At 40.0% G+C, this 21223-nt stretch overlaps 1 protein-coding gene across 1 annotated transcript in view; it reads right to left on the reverse strand.

Moving 5' to 3' along the window:
* The window catches only part of mthfd1l (methylenetetrahydrofolate dehydrogenase (NADP+ dependent) 1 like), a 59410-nt gene that overhangs the window by 8193 nt on the left and 29994 nt on the right, over positions 1-21223 (reverse strand). Inside the window, exons 18-26 of the mRNA XM_053488920.1 lie at positions 20198-20338; positions 20010-20078; positions 15215-15326; positions 11936-12075; positions 10591-10632; positions 8502-8602; positions 8137-8314; positions 3429-3536; positions 3125-3277 (exon numbers count right to left, since the gene is read on the reverse strand). Of these exons, the coding sequence (XP_053344895.1) occupies positions 3125-3277; positions 3429-3536; positions 8137-8314; positions 8502-8602; positions 10591-10632; positions 11936-12075; positions 15215-15326; positions 20010-20078; positions 20198-20338 (1044 nt within the window). The remainder of the gene's footprint in view (positions 1-3124; positions 3278-3428; positions 3537-8136; positions 8315-8501; positions 8603-10590; positions 10633-11935; positions 12076-15214; positions 15327-20009; positions 20079-20197; positions 20339-21223) is intronic.

The following is a 21223-nucleotide window of genomic DNA, read 5'->3' on the forward strand; positions in this document are numbered from 1 at the left end:
ATGCCTAATTTCTTAAAAAGTAAATTTGTGCATTATATATATATATCTATATATATAATTTTTTTTTTTTTTTGGACATACGTACTATACAAATTATAATAATCCTATAAAATGCAAATTATTTATATTTCTTTATGAGTATTGATACTAAAATTGGTGTAAGCTTCTAGAAGCATATGACCTGTAAAAATTGTTGCTTAAATAAAAAAAAAAGAGATGTTTTTTGGTAAAATCTTAAAAAGCGAAAAATCTGTAGTGTCCGTAACCATGTCTAATTCATGTTGCATTAACTTAACAATTTAGTGTTTTAGAATAATACACTTTTTCAGGTTTATGTCTTTTCATGTGAAATCTAAATCGGCCGAGTTTCATCTGAGTGACAGTTAAGATCGTTGAAAGATTTGAATTTAAAAAATGTTCCGGATTTTAAAACATAAAAGGGAATGAAACTGTATTCAGCAAATGTGTTTCTTTTTATCTGATAAAAATATAAATGTGTATGTATATTTACAAAAAATGAAGCATGGATCAGAAGATAAGAAGCATTAAGTATTATAAAAAATAGTGTTATATGATCCTATCTGAAAAATCACTTTTTTACAGAGGTGAGACACTTTTATAACTGATACCATGTTTTGTCCGTGTGGTAATGTCCCTACATGCAGCTTAAATTTGGATTTAAGACAGATTTAAAAGAATCAGAAGTCTCTATTTATTCTCCTGGCAGAGGTAGTATTATCCTGGCAATTCACAGTCAATCTTTCTAAAAGCTGCGACACAATCTTCTTCCTAATACCAGTTTGCCAAAACTGCTAACCTTGTCTTTAATGTATTCCCAGAACAGAGATAGAGATTCTACATTTGGCAGCTAATACCTTTATAAAAATACTGCTTTAACATTTGCCTAATTTTATTGTTTAATATCATGATCTCTTAAAACAATTCCTCAAAATATGTCAGCTTGTTATGGTTCATACTCAAGCTTTATCGAATATCCGAGTTTGCTTGAAAGTGATTTCGTACTAGGCAAATCTCATCAACTCCTTGCATTCAACTGTCAGAAACCTTTTTTCAGTTCACACACCCTTTTTTAACGAGTCTTTGAAGATGCGCACCCTTACAATGTATAAAGTGTTAAAATGAAGGGCGTGTCTCGTTGTCAAGGCAACCGAGGAAAAGCTACCACACACTGATGAAAAGCACCAAGCTGATCTTGCGGACTCTCAAACTTTTCATTCAAATTGCAGAGCGTCAAAATGCAGCATTGCATGGAGATTTATTACGCTTTAAAAAGTCTGAACCCATGAAAAAATGACTTCCTATGAATTTAACACTATGGCTCTCTCTTAAATTATCTCTCGCAGACAAAACAACAAACCAGCAGTCTTCCTGTCTGAGTTACAGCTCAGCTAATTAAATAAATTGCTATAAAGTGAGCACGGCACGAGAACGAAACGTCAGGAAGCTGAACTGGGGAAGCCAATTCTGCGAAACGCAAGCTGCTTCGTTTTTTTTTCCGCCAATGAACAAACGACAGCATCACAAGAGTGTTTAAAATGTTTGAATGTTAAAAAAAAAAAAAAAAAAGAAAGAAAGGAGTACAGAAAAAAATGTAAACAATCCATGAAACTATGAAGATTCCAGTCATGCCGAGGGTCTGAACAGAGGGACGGAGATGCCGGAGGTCTTTCAGCTGCGCTTGAGGGAAGCAGGACGGGAAAGCAGGACAGTGTCCCCGATGTATTAATATTATAAAGGTACAGAGTCACTCCAGAGTCATGGGATTTAAAGCGGACACAGAAAACACAGGATGTTGTTTTTAAAAAGTGTTCCGGCCCCTAATCCGCCCGAATAAAGGATCATTAAAATGTCATAACCTGAACCATAAAGCTGGATGGTGTGAGACCCGCTAATATCTCTCCTATTAGGAGCAAAAACACGCGCACTTTAGAGATCACGAGTTTAACTCGAAACCTGGAACCAATTAACTAGAGCAACAATAATAACCGACTTCAGTTACTGTCGAAAGATCCAGCCCGGGTAATACAGATGCTTTTAAGAGGAAGGATGAAGAACAAAAAAAAAAACCAACGTTTATTCCATAAAACTCGCATGTTGTTATTGCCACATCCCCCGTATAGTCCTGACCTTGCTCCAAGCCATTTCCACAAGTTTGGGCCATTAAAGGAGTTCCTGGGAGGCCAGCGTTTCAGATGGGATTTAGGAAAAGGCAGTCTGATCATGGCTTGAACTGAGAAAACTTTCTACCTTAACGAAAAACTTGGATGAGTGCATTAGTGTAGCCGGAAGTTATATAGGGAAATAAATTGAGTTTTTTCCACTTAGAACTGTGTTAAGTCAAAAGTCTCACCCCGGGTATTTAATGGATTTGACAGACGCTGTTATCCAGAGTGACATTCTTATGCCGCATTCTGAACTCTGCATGTGACATTAATTCTTCCTTAATTCTTTGTCAATTCAAAAACACTACAATGGAACCTTGGATTACGAGCATAATTCGTTCCAGAAGCGGGCTCGTATTTCAAAACACTCGTAGACCAAATCGAATTTTCCCATAAGAAATAATGGAAACTCAAATTATTTGTTCCACAGCCCAAAAAAATGAATACATAAAAATAATTATATGTATGTGTGTGTGTGAAGCTAAAGTAAGGAGCCCCTCCTTCTCTCCCCCTTGTCGTCTTACAGTTACCCTTCCTCCAGTCTTTTCACACAAACGCGCACACACAACGGAAACTGAAAAATAAACAAGAAATCTCCCTAATGACACTCGATTGAGCGACAACGGAACCACTGCTGTAAAGTAAAAATAATACAAATTAACCTGCACTTTACCTTTGAAAAGAATCGTGACAGAGTACTGTTTCTGTGTAGAGCGAAGAGAAAGAGTGTGTGTGTGTCTGTGAGAGTCATTTACATCAAAATTTATTAAAAATCTTTGCTCATCTTGCGGAACACTTGCAAACTGCGTTACTCGCAATCCGAGGTTCCACTGTATAGGTAACCTAAAGCTTTATTACTTTAAATGAACTTTTAAATTTCTTTTTAATAAAATTAGTAGCAAAAACAAAACACCCTTTCAGCTCTGAAGTTTAATACTCACTGTTCCAACCAGTGGGTAAATAAACCCTGCCCCTATGCTGGCACGGACATCTCTGATTGGCAGGGTGAAGCCGGTGGGCACGCCCTTTTTCTCTGGCATGTGTGAGAGAGACAGGTGGGTTTTGGCCATGCAGATGGGTAGCGTGTCAAAGCCCTGTGAGACAACACACTGTATGAAGTTTCACATATAATATGTAGCTTGTGTAGAAATGAAGACAGTTCAAGCTGGGTATGAATAAACAGTATATATATATTATAATACATAATTTGTTTTGCTGAGATTTCCTTTGTTGAAATCGCCCCACCTGCTGTGTGTAATAGTCAATTTTAGCTTGTGCTTCGGGCGATAACTCGATGTCATCCGCTCCATAAACCTTTTGTGCGATAGTGCGGATTTTCTTCACAATAGGGGTCTGAGGAAGAAAAAACACAAAATAAAAAGTTTATTACAAACAGGGTTGATATCAGGACCTTAAGTTGCTTGTCCACCCGGTCTTTTAAAAACTCCAACATCCAATATGTCACGGGATGTTCAGACAATCAGAGCAGAGCAGATGGAAAAGCACATCGCCTTTCCTCTACAAAAGTCGCCAGGGAGTTAAAGTGTATTTTAAGAGTAAAGATTTTATTTGATCTTCAGCATAGTTCTATTTTTTCAGTTGATTGTTCATATTTCTAAAATTAATTAATTAATTAATTCAATTAAATTTATAAAAAGTATTTTTTTAAATAAAATTTTTAGGTCATGCAGCGTCGTGATTAAGCATTTTGATGACAAATTTAAAAAGTTTTAATCTTATACTGAGCTAGGTCATTAACAATGAACACAAATTCTTTGCAAGTTTGAATGTGCATCTGAATGTGATGATCAGTTGTGGCATATGAGCAAAGTCGAGAACATTTTTAATTTTTACTTCAAAGGGGTTTAAACTTCACATCATCGTTATTGCCAGGTGATATAATCGGTTATAGAATTTACTTAATCTTTCAACCGTCGATTCAGTTTTCAATTCAGAATCATTTCACAGGTTTTTAACTAATTAGGTAACTTTTAAATGTTAAATTAATTAAAAGTAAATAATTCCTTAAAATATATATAAACAGGTTTTGAAAGAAACGGAGATCGCTTCTTCTACCGCTTCTGATTTACTGAATGTGCAGTTGATGCATTAACTCTTCTTATTGGAAATGGGAGAAAAGATTATCACTTCATATGAGACATGACAATAAAAAAAACCCATACAAGTTATATAGCATTTCAAAGCATAAGCTTAAGTAATTTTCAATACTTTAAAACCTGTAAGAAATATACAGAACTGTGCAAAATTAAACAAATGCAAGCAAATGTTTTAGTGCAACAGACTGCAAAATTCCCTAAACAAATAATAAAAAAAATAGCTTGTTTACATAACAGCCTCAGCAGCGACCTCATTTTCCCTCTCGTCTGTTCCAACCACTCAGCATTCAGCAGTATACCAATCACCGGCCTGATTCAGGCTGACAGCTGACTGCATGCTTCAGTACGTGCGATAAATTGATGACGGCACACAGAAGCAGACAGCAAGTTTGGCTTTTTATTTTATAAATACGAGGAGGTCTCAAATAGATATTGAGTATTTTATTTATAAGTAACCTTCGACCCTTAATTTTTCAAAAAGTTTTTTGTTGCATGCAGAAATAAAATTTTGTTTTTTCTCTGTAGCAGTTCATTGATGCATAAAAGCGACACACCTTAGTTTTTTCATACATAACAAAAACGATATATGTAGTGTTGTCTTAATTTTAGATGTCAGAGGGGTTTTGTGGCCCGGTGTTTTCATTTCTGTAGGAAACGAGTCCAGATAGTTTAAGGTTGCCGACTCCTGTCCTAGTTCAACGGTTTCTGAGGGTTATTCCTTGAGGAAAGAAACAGTTTTGGTGTACAGAGTTCTGTAACGCCGGCCAGGAGGGAGGAGGAGAAGGTTGTGTCCAGGGTGTGTGGGGTCTGTAGAGATTTTAACATGCAAAATTATTAATTTACATCAGCAGACACGGCCATAACTCTGAAAAGTCGGGTTTATCTGGGGAAAAGAAAAACGTGCGAGTTCCTGAGTTGTAATTACGACATTGTTGTAGTGTTTCAAGTGCACATTGTAATTACTATATTTCCGTCAGGGCTTGGGGGGTTTGTGACCGCTCCAGCTGATCCAGCCCTCCTCTCACACACACACACACACACACACACACACACACACACACACATAGTTAATGACTACGAGGAGTTCTTTGCCAGCAGCCCAACACAAGCAGAGCTGAATAGTGATTAATACACTCCAGTATCGACGAGCATCAAAACACACTTAGGATGATTAGAATCAGATTAGAAACACTCCTCAACCGCAAGTGAGAAGCTGACTATCTAATCTAGTCCATCTTTCTCCGCTCATAAATGCAAGCTCCTTCAGGTCAGGGGTGTACAGTGTGCGGAATGTAAGTCGGCTCACGGGGACGAGCAGCTGACAGACGCCAAGCGCTGCTTTTAATGAGACCTCTTAATCACTGTCAGGACTTCCCGAAGCCACGGAGGCTAACTGAAACCAGCTGATGTTTTCACCAAGGCAGCTTTAATAGCTCGCTAATCATCCTGGCTTTTAATGCTTTTATTTACACAACATAATTCTTATTTTAAATTACATTATATAACTGTTAGCCTTCTGTTGGATGGATTTCTAAGCATTTTCGTTCCTGTATTCAATTAGAAAACATCTGTTAACATGTTAGCCGACTTGCTAGCAAACCTGGCTGGTAGTTTCATTTAGCTAGCTGACCTGCTAGCAGAATTGTGATTCAGCATTTTACACAACACACATGTTTTTATTTATTTATTTACTCAAGCAAACTTTTCCTTGGCTGCGCTAAATAATTGTAGCACTGCAGCTAACTGGTATTAATTACATACTGTTAGCATGTCTACTAAAATCATTATTACAAGTGAATTACAACTGTGTAATTAGCATAACTGTTAGCTCCCAGTTTCATAACTTTAACAAACTTGACTAGTCTACAGGTTTTGGTTACACAATATAATAGTTAGCATTACTGCTATCTTGCTAGCAAATCTGCCTATTGTTTGCAGTTTGTTGCATATCATACTGAGCATGTTTGCTAGCTCTTTAGCACATTTGCCCAATGTTACTGGACGCTGTGGAATAATTTTCTAAGCAGGTTTCAATATAATAGTTAGCATTGAGGAGATCTTGCTAGCAAACCTGGCTATATTTTTATTTTTACATGATATACGCTAGTCTTAGCTAATTTTTACATTGCTGGTAACCTGAGGAAGAACTATTAACTAGCTACGATTAACTAACTTTCTAAAGACAAATGTTATGCACATTATAACTGTTAGCTAGTACGCTAACTCGCAAGAAAACATGGCTGCACAAAAATAACAGAATTTAACTTTTAGCCAGCTGCTAGCTAATGAAGTCTAGCTACTGGTTTTAATTACATAAAAATGTCAACTTGCTAACAACTGGTTGCTAGATTTTGGTTTTAAAAAATTGGATTTAATTAAATTAAAAAAAATAATAATGATACTTGGTTATATAACTGTTAGCATAAATGCTAACTGGCTAAACAAAAATGAGATTATGACTTTTAGCCAGGTGTTCAGCTAACATTGAGACAAATCTAGATACTGTTTTTTAATTACATAACAGGTTCCCTTTATAGCATGTTAGCATGTTTTAGCTAATTATAACCTGTGTTTTTAACTACACTATGTTATAGAAGTGTGTTCACTAATGTGAGCTAGCTTGCTAGCCCCTGGTGTCATACTATTCAAATAGTATAAAATGAGTTTGTTAAAGATGACATAAGATTAGAGATAAGATTAGACTTTCCTGAATGATCTTTTAACACGAAGTACAAATTAAAAACATTTTAGAAGCTAAAAGCTGCTACTTAAATAAAAACAGGTAGTGTGATGATTGAGTGGACATGACAGGCTCTGAGACTAAAGTCTAACCTAAAGTAAACTTGGAACTGGAAAAAGCCCAATGTTCCCAAAACCATGAGACTTCAATCCAAGTGAATTACTAAATCACATTACGGCACAAACACAGACGCCCACAGATAGACACAAGAAACAGTGCAAAAAAAGTAAAACTCCACCCGTTTGACCTTGTTTTTTATACAATCAAATACAGTGCTTTGAAAAATATTTGCCCCTTTCTGATTTAAAATTTCTTTGTATATTTCTCATGCTTAGATGATTTGGATTATCAAACAAATTTCATTACACACCTGAGTTACTACCAAATGCAGTTTTTAAATGATGATTTCATTTATTAAGGGGGAAAAGCCAGGCCTGATCACTGCCAGAGTTACTGAATCAAGAAATCACGTAAATAGAAACTGGCTGATAAAATGGTGAGACAAAACGTTAGTGCTTTTAAGGATAATTCCTGCGCAACGCTATCAGCGGTGTCACAAATTCACCAGTGACAAAACTTTTTTCCACTCCAGGGAATCTAACTTGGCATCCAGCCTCCCCTTCAGCAGGTGTGTAAAGGGGCGGGGCCGCTAAATGCGGCACGGCTGGCGGGAAATCATGGGCTAAGGATTCCGGGCTGTCGTTGCTCTTTAAAAGAAGGTCATGAAGCTCAGTTCAGGGTTTTAGAAGTAAGCAGAGAGAATGGCACGTGAAAATGCGCCCCATAGATTTTGAAGGGTTGCAGACTATACACTGCAGCTTCAAACTGGCCGGCTGCCGACTTTAACATCTTCAATAAACCCATAGTATCTGTGCTGACATTGTGACCACTCTCGATCCTGGAACACCTGACCGTGCAGTGATTTCACACGCCTCCTCAAAGCGCCGAGACTATTTAACACGTACAACCCAATTAAAAATCACATCAGCGTGCTACATATTCTCACATGACCGTGAAGCTGGATCAGCTGATTGTTGTGTTTAACTGCAGAACCCAAGATAAGACACGTATAAAACAAACACACGGTGGGGTTTACCTGAAGGTTGTACAGGAAGTGGAAATTACTCTTCTTTGCTGCTGCTTCCTTCACGGCGTGCGCCAGATCCGTGGCGCCACGTCCGCCTCGCTCCCAGTGACGGCACGGTACGGCTGCGGACGCCCCTGAAGCCTCGGCTATGCGGCACACTTCTTCGATCTCTGCCTCCGTATCGGTCCTGTAGAAGGGAACCGGATGAGCTTTCAGTGAGATAAAGTTGAAATTCTGGATTCTGATTGGTTGAAAAGTTTCCCAGCTACAATTTATTGATTATACTGTAGTAATGCGCTCAATCTACTAAGGTATCATTTCTAAATTATTCAACACTGCTTTAAAAATGCCCAGTTGGGATTATGGACCCTTACTTAAAGACGTTGAGAGCCACCACCACGGGAACTCCAAACTGACCAGCGATCTGAATCTGTTTCTTCAGGTTGCTGCAGCCTTCAGAGACCAACTTTAGATTCTAAACAAGAACAGAAAGAGACATTCATGAGTGAGAAGCGCAAAGAGGAAAAATCGGTCAGATTGAGATCACCTATAACGCGCTGTATACTAGTCAGCACGTGTAGAGCACCCCCTACCAGGTCTTACAGATTTGTGCACCTTTCTTGTTAGCATATGAATGTTTAAACATGATTCAAAAGTAAAATACGCATAATAGGCATCCTTCAATACTGTTGGAGGTAATCCTCTCTCCATTTGGAGTGAAGGAGCCTCAGATCTGTGACCTCGAGCAATAGTCAAGTCTTGTGACCACCAGGCCACCACCACCTGCTGTCCCCTTATAACAAAGTTCCTTCATCAAAAGTCTGTTTAAGGACAGATGTCCTATGCAGGTTGTTCGAAAAGGGTCATCTCCTCCTCCCATGAGCCCTTCCGGGAGGAACTTCCTGCTCCGGTTTACAGCTTGAGCGTCCCTTGATGCACAGTGCCAGACATGATCCTCCAGAACCCAGGATACCAGGATGGTGCCTTCTGCTTCTTGTTAAAGAACCGCACAATTAGCTTAAGCACTCGAGTTATTTGCTCAGCTGAGGCTGCTTTAGGGAGGCTGATGGAAAGCAGACGCAGCATCACTCGGCCATTAGAGCTCCCGCCGGGATGCAGTCTCCACCTTCAACAAAACCAGGTTATATTTACACTGTTAATTCGATCACATCAAACCACGTCAGGGAGGAAAAGAGCAAGGGAGGTCTGGAGGAGGTCAAAACAGTCATTTTACGCACTTCTATCCAATTCTTTATTATTCTCAAAGAACCTCCTGCTGGTGATTGGAAGAGCTCATCTTTCTGTGTCCACCTCTGAAGCTTCTTGTCAGCAGCACTGACCAGACAAAAGGCGTCCAGAAGCGAAAAATAAGCCCCGGTTCTTCTAGGAGAACGCAGATTTAAAGTTGCTGAAATTTTAACTTGGTTTCTGAAAGTGAACCTCTGCTTAAAGTTTCTGTAAAAGTTCTTTCATGGAAATAATGTGAGAGTTCCTAAAAAAGGTTTCAGTGGTTCCTGAAAAAGGAAAACTTCCCATGGGTCCTGGACTAAAAGAATAAACGTCAAACACGATTCCATAAATTATTCTAGATTTTCTTTATTTGCTTGACTTCTCAAATCCCTGAAATGGTTTCTCCAGCAGAAAAGTGCATGGACTCAGGTTCTTAAAAGTGTTTGTTCATGGAAAAGTGCCTTAGGCTCTCCAAAATCCTAGATTCATGAACTGATTTCCCCAGTCAAAAAAACTTTGAATTCTTTAGAGGTAAAAGTCCTGAGGCTTAAATTTTTAGTTTTAGGATGTCCAGCCAGTTTTCTACTAATCTTTAACACAATGTTCCACAAGTTCCACAAACATCGCATTGCTCCTGAAAAGTTCCTCTGGTTAAAACATCGATAGACATAGAGCAAAATGTCTCTGGTTCATGGCAAGTTTTGTCCTGTTTCTAAACATATGCAGGGGTAAAGAAAAATTACCTTGGGCTCTGAAACATGGTTTAGATTATAAGAGCCAGAAGTCACGTCCTCATGATTGTTTTAAATTTCTCTTGCTGTGCAGAAGCTGTGACCAAAGGTCCAACAAGGGATCATGAAATACTTCAGTGGACAAATTAAATAGATTGGGGACAGTTAAACAGGACATCCTGAATGGTGCACACTGGATATTTTTGCCAAAAACTAATATCGGTTTTATAATTTGGAAATGTTGCTGTTGGAACTTTTGACACAATTTACTTTAGCGTAACAAAGCATCAGGCAATTGGAGACAGTCCGTGGTGGGACTTTTTTTTTAGTTATTTGTGCCAGTGTCCAACAAAACCATGCGGCAGAGAGGCAGCAGTTGTTTGTCTTGGATTATAATCAGTAGTCTGACATAGACGTGCTAAATAAATGCCACCGCCACTAAATACTTAAAACACTTACTGGACTCAAAGTATGATATGAGTGTAAAAAACAAAGTGTTTACCTCCTCTGTGTACTCCTTCGGGAGCGGCATTCCTGCTTTTACCTGTGAACAAAAACACACCATGTTACCCATTAAAAAAACTGTATGGAATTAAATATTTTTACATTTTTGTGTTTCCTCAGCTCCCAGCACACCTGACTTAACTGTCGAGGTCATTCACAGCCTAACGAAGCAGGAAAACCCTAAAAACGTGCAGGACAGGAAGTCGTACTAGACCAGTGTTGAGAACCATTGGTGTAGAGCAAGTGTTTCATGCTTCAACAGCATTCGTATCTGTTTTTCTTTTATTTATTTAACCCTTTAAAGCTCTTTTTTGTCACTTTATCATATTAAATAAAAAATTTGTTAAACGTAACCTGATTAAGCCATCTCCACCAATTGGTTAAGGTAAATTATGCTAAATAAATAATTTTAAAAAATGTTAGTGTTTGTTAATACTATGATTTTTTTACTTGAGTCGTAACATACCACGAGAAAAAAAAAACTGGATCGATTACCCAAAAGACACCGACCTTAGCATTTAATGTTATATTTTAGGTATCTGGAAATGCACTGGTACTTTAACCATAAAGCGACATCTCAACCGTTTAGTAGAGGCCTATATTTGGGTCTGTCAAAAAAAAAAAAAAAAAAAAATTCATTGCTTTTTTCCCTAAAGATGATTTTAATGGGTTAAGCTGAAAGTGTAGCCTGATTTGTACTGGGAGGGTTTTTAGGGTGACTAGTGCATTTTATTATTTTTTTTATTTATATTGATGAATGTTATTTGTTCCATAACCAGGCTTATTGTTCAGATACTGTACACCAGTGTTATTTTTTGTGAAAATAAGAAAAATAAAATTACAAAAAAGTAAAATAAGAAAAATGTATTCGGAATACTTGGTAGATGATATAATTCATTATTTCTGGTGGTTTTTAAGGAATTTCACATGTTGAAAAGGCAGAATTTACATGGGCTTGGCCGAGCAACACTCAAAGCTCAACAAAAAGATAAAAAAGGTGCATGATTTTGTTTTTGTTTGTTTGGTCCTATTTAAACTAGCTCGAAATTGTCTTGTAACCCATCTAAAAAAAAAAAAAAAAATCAAAAACAAACAACACCAACACGCCACTAATAGTTTGCATTTGCTTTTATATCCGTTTAAGAAGCATTATCATTGCGACCTGAGTAAAGAGCTCATGTTTGGTTTGTCTGACCTTGTTAAACATCTGCTAGCAACTTTTATTGTGAAAAGTTCCTGACAAAGAGCGCCCCCTTGTGGAAAACCATTAGCACGTTAACAGTATGCAAAGCATAAGCGCGAGTTGATAAGAAAAACTAAACAAAACAACACATTAGTCTTACATTCGGCCCTCCTCCGTGCATCTTCAAAGCCCTAACGGTGGCGACCAACACCACGGCGTCAGGCTTCAGACCCGAGGCGCGGCACTTAATGTTGAAGAACTTCTCCATGCCGATGTCTGCTCCGAACCCTGCCTCCGTCACTGAGACAGAGAGATGGAGAACAATTGAACAAAATGGGTCCAAGTGTGCTGAGTTTGTGTGTACATGAGTGTGTGTGTGTGTGAGTTTCTGTGTCATGACATCAGTGCCCATAAGACTCTTGAATGTGTTATCACATTAGCATATGTCCATGTCATTTTTACTCAGTCCATGGATAGATGCAAAACAAAAACAAATGAACAAGATCAAAAGAGAGAGAAAACGAGAGAGAGAGTGTGTGTGTGTGTGTTTCTGGTATTTCCACATACCCAACACCCTGAATGCCCTCCGGGTTTCCTGCACTATTTCCCAGGCTCTGGAGCAGGATGGGAATGTAGTAGAGGGGCAGGAATTCAGAAACTTTTGTTTTTATTTCCACAGAAGAGCTCTGGCATACTTTGGTCCTGAGCATGTGAGTGTGTGGTGTAGTGGTCAAGGTCTGGTGTCGTGCTTTGTACTGAAGTAACCCTTTACACCACAGCTACGCTCTATACACTTTTACATACTCCAGTGTTACACATGGACTCGAACCAGAGACAATGGACGGCTGTTTATTTTGGCTAGACATGGTTGTGTATGCACAAACGTGCGCGTGCGTGTGTAAGTGTGTAAGTGCGTAAACGTCAAATGAGTTATAGATGCGTATAAGCTGGCCGGTTTGTATGTTTGTCTTGAACGGGATGAAAAGAAGCAGCGAGCGCACGCTGGTATGTTAAAGAGGCGCCGAGGGAGGAATTCTTCATCTACACTCCGAATATTAAGACCTCAGATGATGAAACTAAACACACGAAACCCTGCGCAACACACAACCCCGCTGTTAGAAAGCGTTCCCTTATCTAAAGGGAGGGCTGAATTCTTGGCCTTGACCACAACAGCTGTGTGTGTGTGTGTGTGTGAGAGAGAGAAAGAGAGACACAGAGTAAAAAAAGAAGTTACAAAATGAAAAATAAAGTGAATTTTTGGCAGCGTGTGGTCCGAACGCGAGGCTCGCCGCGGGACTCAGCACCGAGTCACGAAGTTAACAAAGCGGAAAATGCGGCGGTTTTACAGGAATTTCCCCAGATTTACTTTCCGCTACATCCAGAGGATGTTTATTATCGCCGTCCCGCTCCGCGTTCCGCTTAGGTCACGATCAGAGCCGCGGATTTTTAGATTTCTACAAGAACGTGTTTAAAAACATAACGCGTTTTATTCATCCGTTCGGTGATAATGGACCGGGATTAAACACTCAGTAGCTACGTTTACACGCACAATGTTTCTACAACTCAACTGTTTACATACTCGAGGCATTTAATCAGAACTGTAATAACTGTTTTTTTGGTTCTGCTCGCTGTGAAGCGTTTAATCTGCTGCAAATATTAACAGAAGTAGCAGTATTTCCCTCCAACTCTGAGGAAGTTCGCCTTTCTTGATAAATCCCGTCTTTTGCTTCATGATTGGCCACAAGAATCCAGTCTCGTTTATGACTGGTTTGATGCTTTATTACTTATGAAATGTGAGCCAATCAGTGTTGATTCTGTAGCCAGAGGCCCAGTGGATTAAAAACAAACAAACAAACAAACAAACAAACAAACAAACAAACACATAGGTGAGGGAGAGGTGTTTGTTCTAACAGAGGTTAGTGATCAGGATCAGAAGCTAAATGCTTTCCTGGAAACTCGTCACATGGCCCCCTGTCCAGGGTGTACCCCGCCTCATGCCCCAAGCCTCCTGGGATAGGCTCCAGGCCCCTTGTGACCCTGAATACAGGATAAAGCAGTATAGATGTTGAGGGAGTGGGTGAGTTCCTGACTTTTTAGTTATGTCCTGAGAAGACCAATGCTTAGCTTAGCCTACCTTACACAAGCTCAGGACACTTTCATTAGCCTACAGTTGGGCGAAATCATCCAACACAGAGCCTATTTTATAAAGTCTATATAGTTGTTTTATAATAAAGTCATAGTGTAATTGAATAAAAAAGTGTAATAAACGTGTAGAACAGGAGTACCGTACACAGCTAGGGAGTGTGTCTAAAGCTTTGAACCCTGAAGCAATGATTTACCCTCATGACCATGTGGCTGACTAAGAGCAGCACCTCGCTGGCGACACCTAGCATCAGCAGAGAGTACTGCACCGCATACCGCTAGCAAAGTACGGACTGTGCTGTATGCGCGTCTCTTTCGGACCATCGTCAAGTCAAGCGTAACTTATTCACAGATGTAAAAAAAAAAAAAAAAAAAAAAGTACAGGAAAATTACATGTATACACACTTTTTTTGGATTTGATTAAACACAAATTGCATGCACAAATCATGCGTGCTCAGTGTTTATGTGGATCTCAACTTTAATGTAACTCCAGGGTTTATGCGTAAATAAATACAAACAACCCTAATGATAAAGCCTCCTTAATATTCAAAAACATAGATGATTAAATTCAAATATGACTCTTAAAAAAAAACAACCCCTGAAGATTTAAAGCAGAGCTAATCATTACCATTTCAATGACCGGCATTTTATGCAACATTACTGTTTTCAGTTCGACTCGCTGTTTGGATTAAAGCTGCCCTTTAAAGTCCGAATCAGTTGGTCACACGTTTCTTTCCTCAAACCCAAAAAACAAAGAGAAATACCTGAGCATCAGGTAAGATTCAATAATCTGTCGCATGTTCCTCACAGCACAGTGAAATGATTCTGTCTTATACCCCAGTTAGGAATGTGGGGTCAGACTGCAAAGTCAGCCAGCGTAGAGCGCCCCCTGGAGGAGATAGAGGTTAAGAGCTAAAGGCCTCGCTCAAGGGCTCAACAGTGGCATCTTGGCTGTGCTGGGACTCGAACCCACCACCTACTGATCTGTAACCCAAAGCCTTAACCGTTCGAGCCACCTGCCCTCTAATTTGACTTTAATCTCATGACGTTTGATTTTTTTATTTGTTATTTTGTTCCGTCCATGTAGGGATACTCCCCACCCTAGAGATATGTCCATCATGTCTATGGCAGTCCGGAACCCAAAGGAAACCCACCAAGCACAGGGAGAACACGCAAACTCCATGCACACAGACCTTAAGGTGGGAATCGAACCCAGACAACGGAGACCACCTAATGAGAGCGTGTGTTAGCTTTATCTGTGCTTGAATTCGTGCGAGTATTGTGCGCTCTCCCTCACCCACGTAGCCGTCCTCGCCGACCAGTTTGAGAGCCAGCTGGTCCGCCAGCACTGACGAGTTTCCGTGGGCGATGTTGGCGAACGGTCCGGCGTGCACGAACACAGGCGAGCCCTGAAACACAACACATGGGAAAAAACTAAATGCTAAACTTATCATCATGAAGGACACTCAACCTAAACCAAGAGATCATACTGAAACTTGGTAATTATGCTTAGATTTGAACATTTGTGATGTGATTAATGTCAAATAAAAAAAATAAAAAAAATTAGCTTGTACAACAGCCTTGTGGGTAAGATTGGAATTTTATTATCTAATGAATCTTGGATGACGTTACAGATGTGGTGTTAATTATGAAGATTAACACAGAAGCCATTGCGAGGGCCATCGTTTGTCCTTTAATACTTTAAAGTGAGCATCGGCGTTGCTCAGACGTCCAGCTGTAGAGCTTCAGAACGTGGAAAACTTGACTCCATGCTCTCGGCCAGGCGCAGACCGAACATCTGGGATCTGAACCAGGATCCCTGTGGTTCAGAGTTCACTTCCACAAAGCAGCGGGTTCACAGGGAGCACGCCGCATGAAGAGAGGACAGGAAGGACAAAGAGAGGACAGGAGGATGGAACAGCGAGCGGACGGGTAGAGCATGAGGGAGAGGACAGAAACTCGGCCAGACAACTGGGGAGACGAGTTCTCCTCCAACCAGCATGGAGACGTAAACAAACTGGAACATAATAAACCTCTTCTTTTTTTTCTTCAGATTTAATTTGATAAAAATATAATAGGTGCTCAGACTGGTCATGTTCCACTGATTTTTGAAGAAGTTCTGCTAGGACAAACACTGCTAAAGAAGTGACATGTGGGGATTATTTGATCGTTAAAAAAACCCCTGAACAAATCAAATTTACATGCGATTAGGAGAAGGTCATTAACGCTTAAAGTTTTTAGTGTATATAATTAAATTCTGTAAAATTTCTTTAAAGAGTGAGGAAATGGGAATATATATACAGTATAAAATCGTAGTTTTTACAATTTAGATCTTCATTAAAGAAAAATCCAGTTTCAAATAAGGGCTTGCAGGAATTCTTTCTTTTTTATTTGGTCTGAGGGAAAAAGTTCAAAAGTCGACCATCAGCTGAAAAAAATTCATCAACGCCTACAATTTTTTGGGATTCTCGAGGGCCAGAAGTATTGGAACACCATCAGGAAAGCGGTTCGACAGTGCTCGTTACAGCGAGACGCTTATTGAAGACTAAACTTCAGAGGACGGATATCCGAGGACATCGTGATCTCACACACTTCAGCACACGTTGTCGAGATGTTAAAGCGACTTCACCATGGTCCTGATCTCGTTTCATCAGACTTCCACCTGTTTGGTCGCCTGAAAGCTGATGAAGAAGTGAAGACAGCGGTGCATTTCGTGACTCACAGCTCAGCCTAAAAATTTTTTTTTGAATGACGGAACACGAAAACATGTTGGCAGACGGGCAAAGTGTATTAAAAAGATCAAGATTATGTTAAAAAAATGACGTATTCGTCGCTTCGAAAGGTTAATTAAAATAAACTCTACAACCAGAGTGCGGGTTAATGTGATATTTACTCTCATAAAACATGTTCTAGATCACAGAAGGTACTTTTTCATATAAACCAAACATGATAAGACATTTGATTTGCGTGCTCATAAAAAAAACTGTATAACGAGCTTAAGGTGAGGAGCGTGAGAGTGTCAGGGTTTAGGGGTGTTTTAAAACTATATATCGAATTGTTTTTTGCCTTAGGTTGCCCGTTACAGCATTATTAGGCATAATTCTAATATTTATAATTGTTTTATTCAAGACAAAGATGAGTCTGACAAAAATTACAAAGGTCAGCACAAGGACACCATTTTCTCATGTAGCATTAAAAAAAAAAAAAAAAGGGAAAAAGCGCGGGTCACACGGCTTTTCCCGCGAAGACAGCGCCGCAACTCGTCTCGATAACGTGTGACATGTTCAGGGACGTGAAACGCTCGGGTTAAAAGACGCGACTGGCCGGAAAGACAGCGACACTCTTTCCATCTCTATTTAAATGACCTTCTGGTAGAGAACACAGGAAGTAAAAACACACAGCATGTCATACAGGAAACAAAGTCCGGTCACCTCTGACGGTCTGTGAGGAGAAGAGACCAGAGCGCGCGGGCAGAGAAAACAGGAAGACGGAGACGAGCAGATGCTCAAAAAAAAAAAAAATCACAGTATACACACACACATCCTTACACTTATCTTTCAGCTCTGTCACACACACACACACATATCTCGTGCATACACATTACGCACACGTTCCTTTCTGTCCATCACATACAAAGAAAAAGATTCCCATGATCCTCTGCTGCCTGGTTCATCCTGATATGATTCCAGGCAGGAAAGAATCCACACACCAGGACTGAAGGATTTCCTTTGTGAAGACACACACACACACACACACACTGTTGGATTCTAATTAGTTAGAAGAAGGGGTTGATTAGTTTTCTAAAACAGCAGCCCTCGCAGTAGTGCAGCTCCACGTCACAGCTTTATAATCTGCCTGGATTTAATCAAACACATAATCAAGATCCCTGTATGATTAGTGCAGTGATTAATGTGGTTCAATCACTTTTATTGACTCAGTCCTTTAAATCTCGTTCATCAAAATGAACAGATTTTTTCACTCGATCAACAGATCGAGTCATTAAGGCCTTGTTCACACGGGCGTTAAGTTTGTGTATAAACGAACTCTGAATGTCCTAGACGTTTATGTTGCGTTTTGTGGTGGCGCTTGATTGACTTCTACACCGGCGTTCGTTTGTCTCTATCTAACGCCAGCTTGCAGCCCAGATTGTAGTTTGTGTGTTAACCTGTGGGGGCAGTGTGTCGGGAACTGGATATGAAAGCCCGTCGCTACCGGGTTCACTCTCTGACTGCACAACGTCGGATTAAAGGAAGTTTTTTTTGTGGTTTATGAAGAAATGCGAAATTTTCCGCGTAAGTTTTTCAACAATTTATTATTATTATTTTTTGCCTTTTTCCGCATTTCCCTATGTATAGCATGTAGGATCATGGGATATATCCGGTCCTCCGAAGCGTAAAAATAAACGCGAAGAAAACGAACTAGGTTCCTTGCGTTCGTTGGGTTTTGAACGCCAAGAAAAAGCTGCATGCAACGTTTTTTTTAATGCCGTATAAACATGCTTACAAACGCACGTCACCAAAGCCCATGTGAACACTCTCATTGACTCCTATGTGTAGAAAACACTCGCCGCTTGTTTTGCGCTCACCGGACGCTACGAACGCAAGAAAAACGCTCGATTTTAACGCCTGTGTGAACAAGGCCTTAGTTCAGTAAACAGACCCACAACACGCCTACATACACAAATTTTGTCTAAAGTTCCATTAATTAAAATATTACAATGCAGCTAAGGACATATTACTGTATAATAAATAGAATGAGTAGCTCATCTCTTATATCTTCCAGTCCAAGTCGTTTGTTCTTTTAAATTTATTGCACCGCATAGCGTCTATGGGAGTCACGTGGCAAAAGAAAAACGACTCGGACCAAAATGACTTAAAGGCAGCTACTCATTTCTGCTTCCTGTCCATAACCTACGGAGGTTTTGCGAGGATTTGCGCATGCGCGCCCAGTAGAAAATGAACAAATCACTCTCCGAGACGACTCGTTCTTCTGAGTCACATTAAAGATTCGTTCAAAAATAACGAATCGTTTATGAACGACCCTCACTAGTGTCAAGGTCTAGACTCAGCAACGTTATGTGGCAATGAAATGAGGTCAGCTGACCACCTGATTGTACTGAATGACCAGGTTATCATACCAATTAAGTTTTTTCTTATTCCCTGATAGAACGGCCATGACGAGGCAAATGAGGATTCAAATTGTGAAAGAGTGGTTCAGGGAGCATGAGACAACATTTTTTACACATGGTTTGGCCACCACAGGGTCCAGAGTCCAGATCTCAACTCCACTGAGAATTCTTGGGATGTGCTGTTGAAGGCTTTACACAATGCGGGACGACTCTGACATCATCGATATAAATAAGATCTTGGAGAGAAATTAACACGACTTTAGATGGAAATTTTTAAAAAATGTTGCAACATTGCATAAGCGGATGGAAACGATGCCACGGCGAATAAATACCCGAACAAAAGGCAATGCAATGATAGATTAGTGTGTATGACTTTTTTTTTGGGACGAGCAGTGTATTAATGCGTTCGTTTCTATAGCAACAGCTCGCAACAAGGTCTTGGAAAAAACAGTAACTGGCGAATCGATCAATAAGTTGATAAATCAATCGCTGATTATTTTCCTCCAAGTGTTCTGCGTGAATCTCATAGGAACATTACAGCGAATATTTCTCCAGATGCAAGATCATTACATCATCATTTATGTAGTTAGCATGCAGCAAGTAATGTGACTCAGATTTAATCAAAATTCTAAAGAGTTCTTGCTTCAGGAGCAGCTCAGGTCGTTTAGGATTTAAGAAAAAAACAATAACGTTCTCCTATTGGATATGGATGGAGAGTCACAGTTGCACACACAGCTGTAAGACAAAAGCCAGATGTGCGCCCAAACGTGCACGTGTGTGTGAGTGCGCTGTGTATTCCCGTTGCTCGTATATAATTTCAGCACCATTGAGACTATCAGGTTTTCTGTTAAAACTGCACCTTTACAGGTCACTCATGCGTATGTGTGTGTGTGTGTGTGTGTGTGTAACCATGTGTCTATGTGTAGGTGAAGACAGAGACAGAAAAAGGGGAGTCGAGTCAAACCTCGAGCGTCTGCATCAGGGTGGGTTTGATGGCATCTTTCATCAGCACAGCCAGAGCTCCGGTTACACCCTACAGCAGGGGAGAAACCCCAAGACAAAGAAACGTCAAAACGCTCTACAGCGAGAGCGAGAATAATCAAACACACACACCAGACACACCCAACACACACTCCACTCCACTCCACATACGAGATCGTCAGCTGTTACTGGCTGCCCGCTCCTGCTGCTCCCCACCACCATGCGTCCCAGACGGCTCTTCATATCAGCCAGACCGTCAGTCAGAGCCAGGATCGCCATGATCTCACTCGCCACCGCGATATCAAACTGAGTCTGAGAGAGAGAAAGAGAGAGAACACACACAGGCTTCAGTTTTATACAATACGATGCAATATTATTAAGTAATAAAGACTAAAATGTAAGAAAGTGAAATGAGACCATGTCCATAACGATTTACACATTCAGGCCTTCCACTCGCTGAATGTTCCTAGTGCACATTAATGCAATTTATTTTGAAAACAAAAAAAAAAGACAAAACAAAACAATTCTTGCTTTTTTTCTTCTTCATGTATTTACAGGGGTTTTAACCAGCCAATTAGATGTTTCCCCTATTGTGACCTCATACAGGTAGAGCCCCACCCCTTGATCCTCAGCTCTGCTGTTCCGTGAGGGGCGTGGCTCAGCAGTAGCTCAAATTAAAATTTTTACCCAAAACTAAAAGAAAGAATAGAACGGAAAGATTTCATTACGATAAAAGGGAACAAAAAAAAAAAAAGACAGACACTGAAGCGGTGCGTTCGGACGAGGAGTGAAACAGAAACAGAGGGAGTTTGAGACGTGAAATAATGCATTATCTTAAAGGTATTTCAGCCGGAGAATAAACACTTAGGGGCGGCTCTGAGACGCGTGTTCTGGTGTTAACTCCTTAAATAAAAGTATGGAAATTGATTTATAAAGTTCACTTAAGTGCTCGGAGGATGGAACAGTGACTCTGTGTATGTTTTTTTTATTGCTTTTGGATGCAGGAAATGCAGGATGCAAGACATACACAAGCAGCCTGCCAGGTCCAGGTCCCTTTTCGGACGCAGTAAACAGTTTAGACTTGTCTGATGCAGCTCATCTCCAATAAACATCGGACTCGTGAAAGCAGCTGATGGAGAGAGAGAGAGAGAGAGCGAGAGAGAGGACGTCTCAGGACCACCTTAACGACTACTCCGG

Source organism: Clarias gariepinus, chromosome 27 (genome assembly GCF_024256425.1).
Source record: "Clarias gariepinus isolate MV-2021 ecotype Netherlands chromosome 27, CGAR_prim_01v2, whole genome shotgun sequence".
In the NCBI taxonomy this organism is placed as follows: domain Eukaryota; kingdom Metazoa; phylum Chordata; class Actinopteri; order Siluriformes; family Clariidae; genus Clarias; species Clarias gariepinus.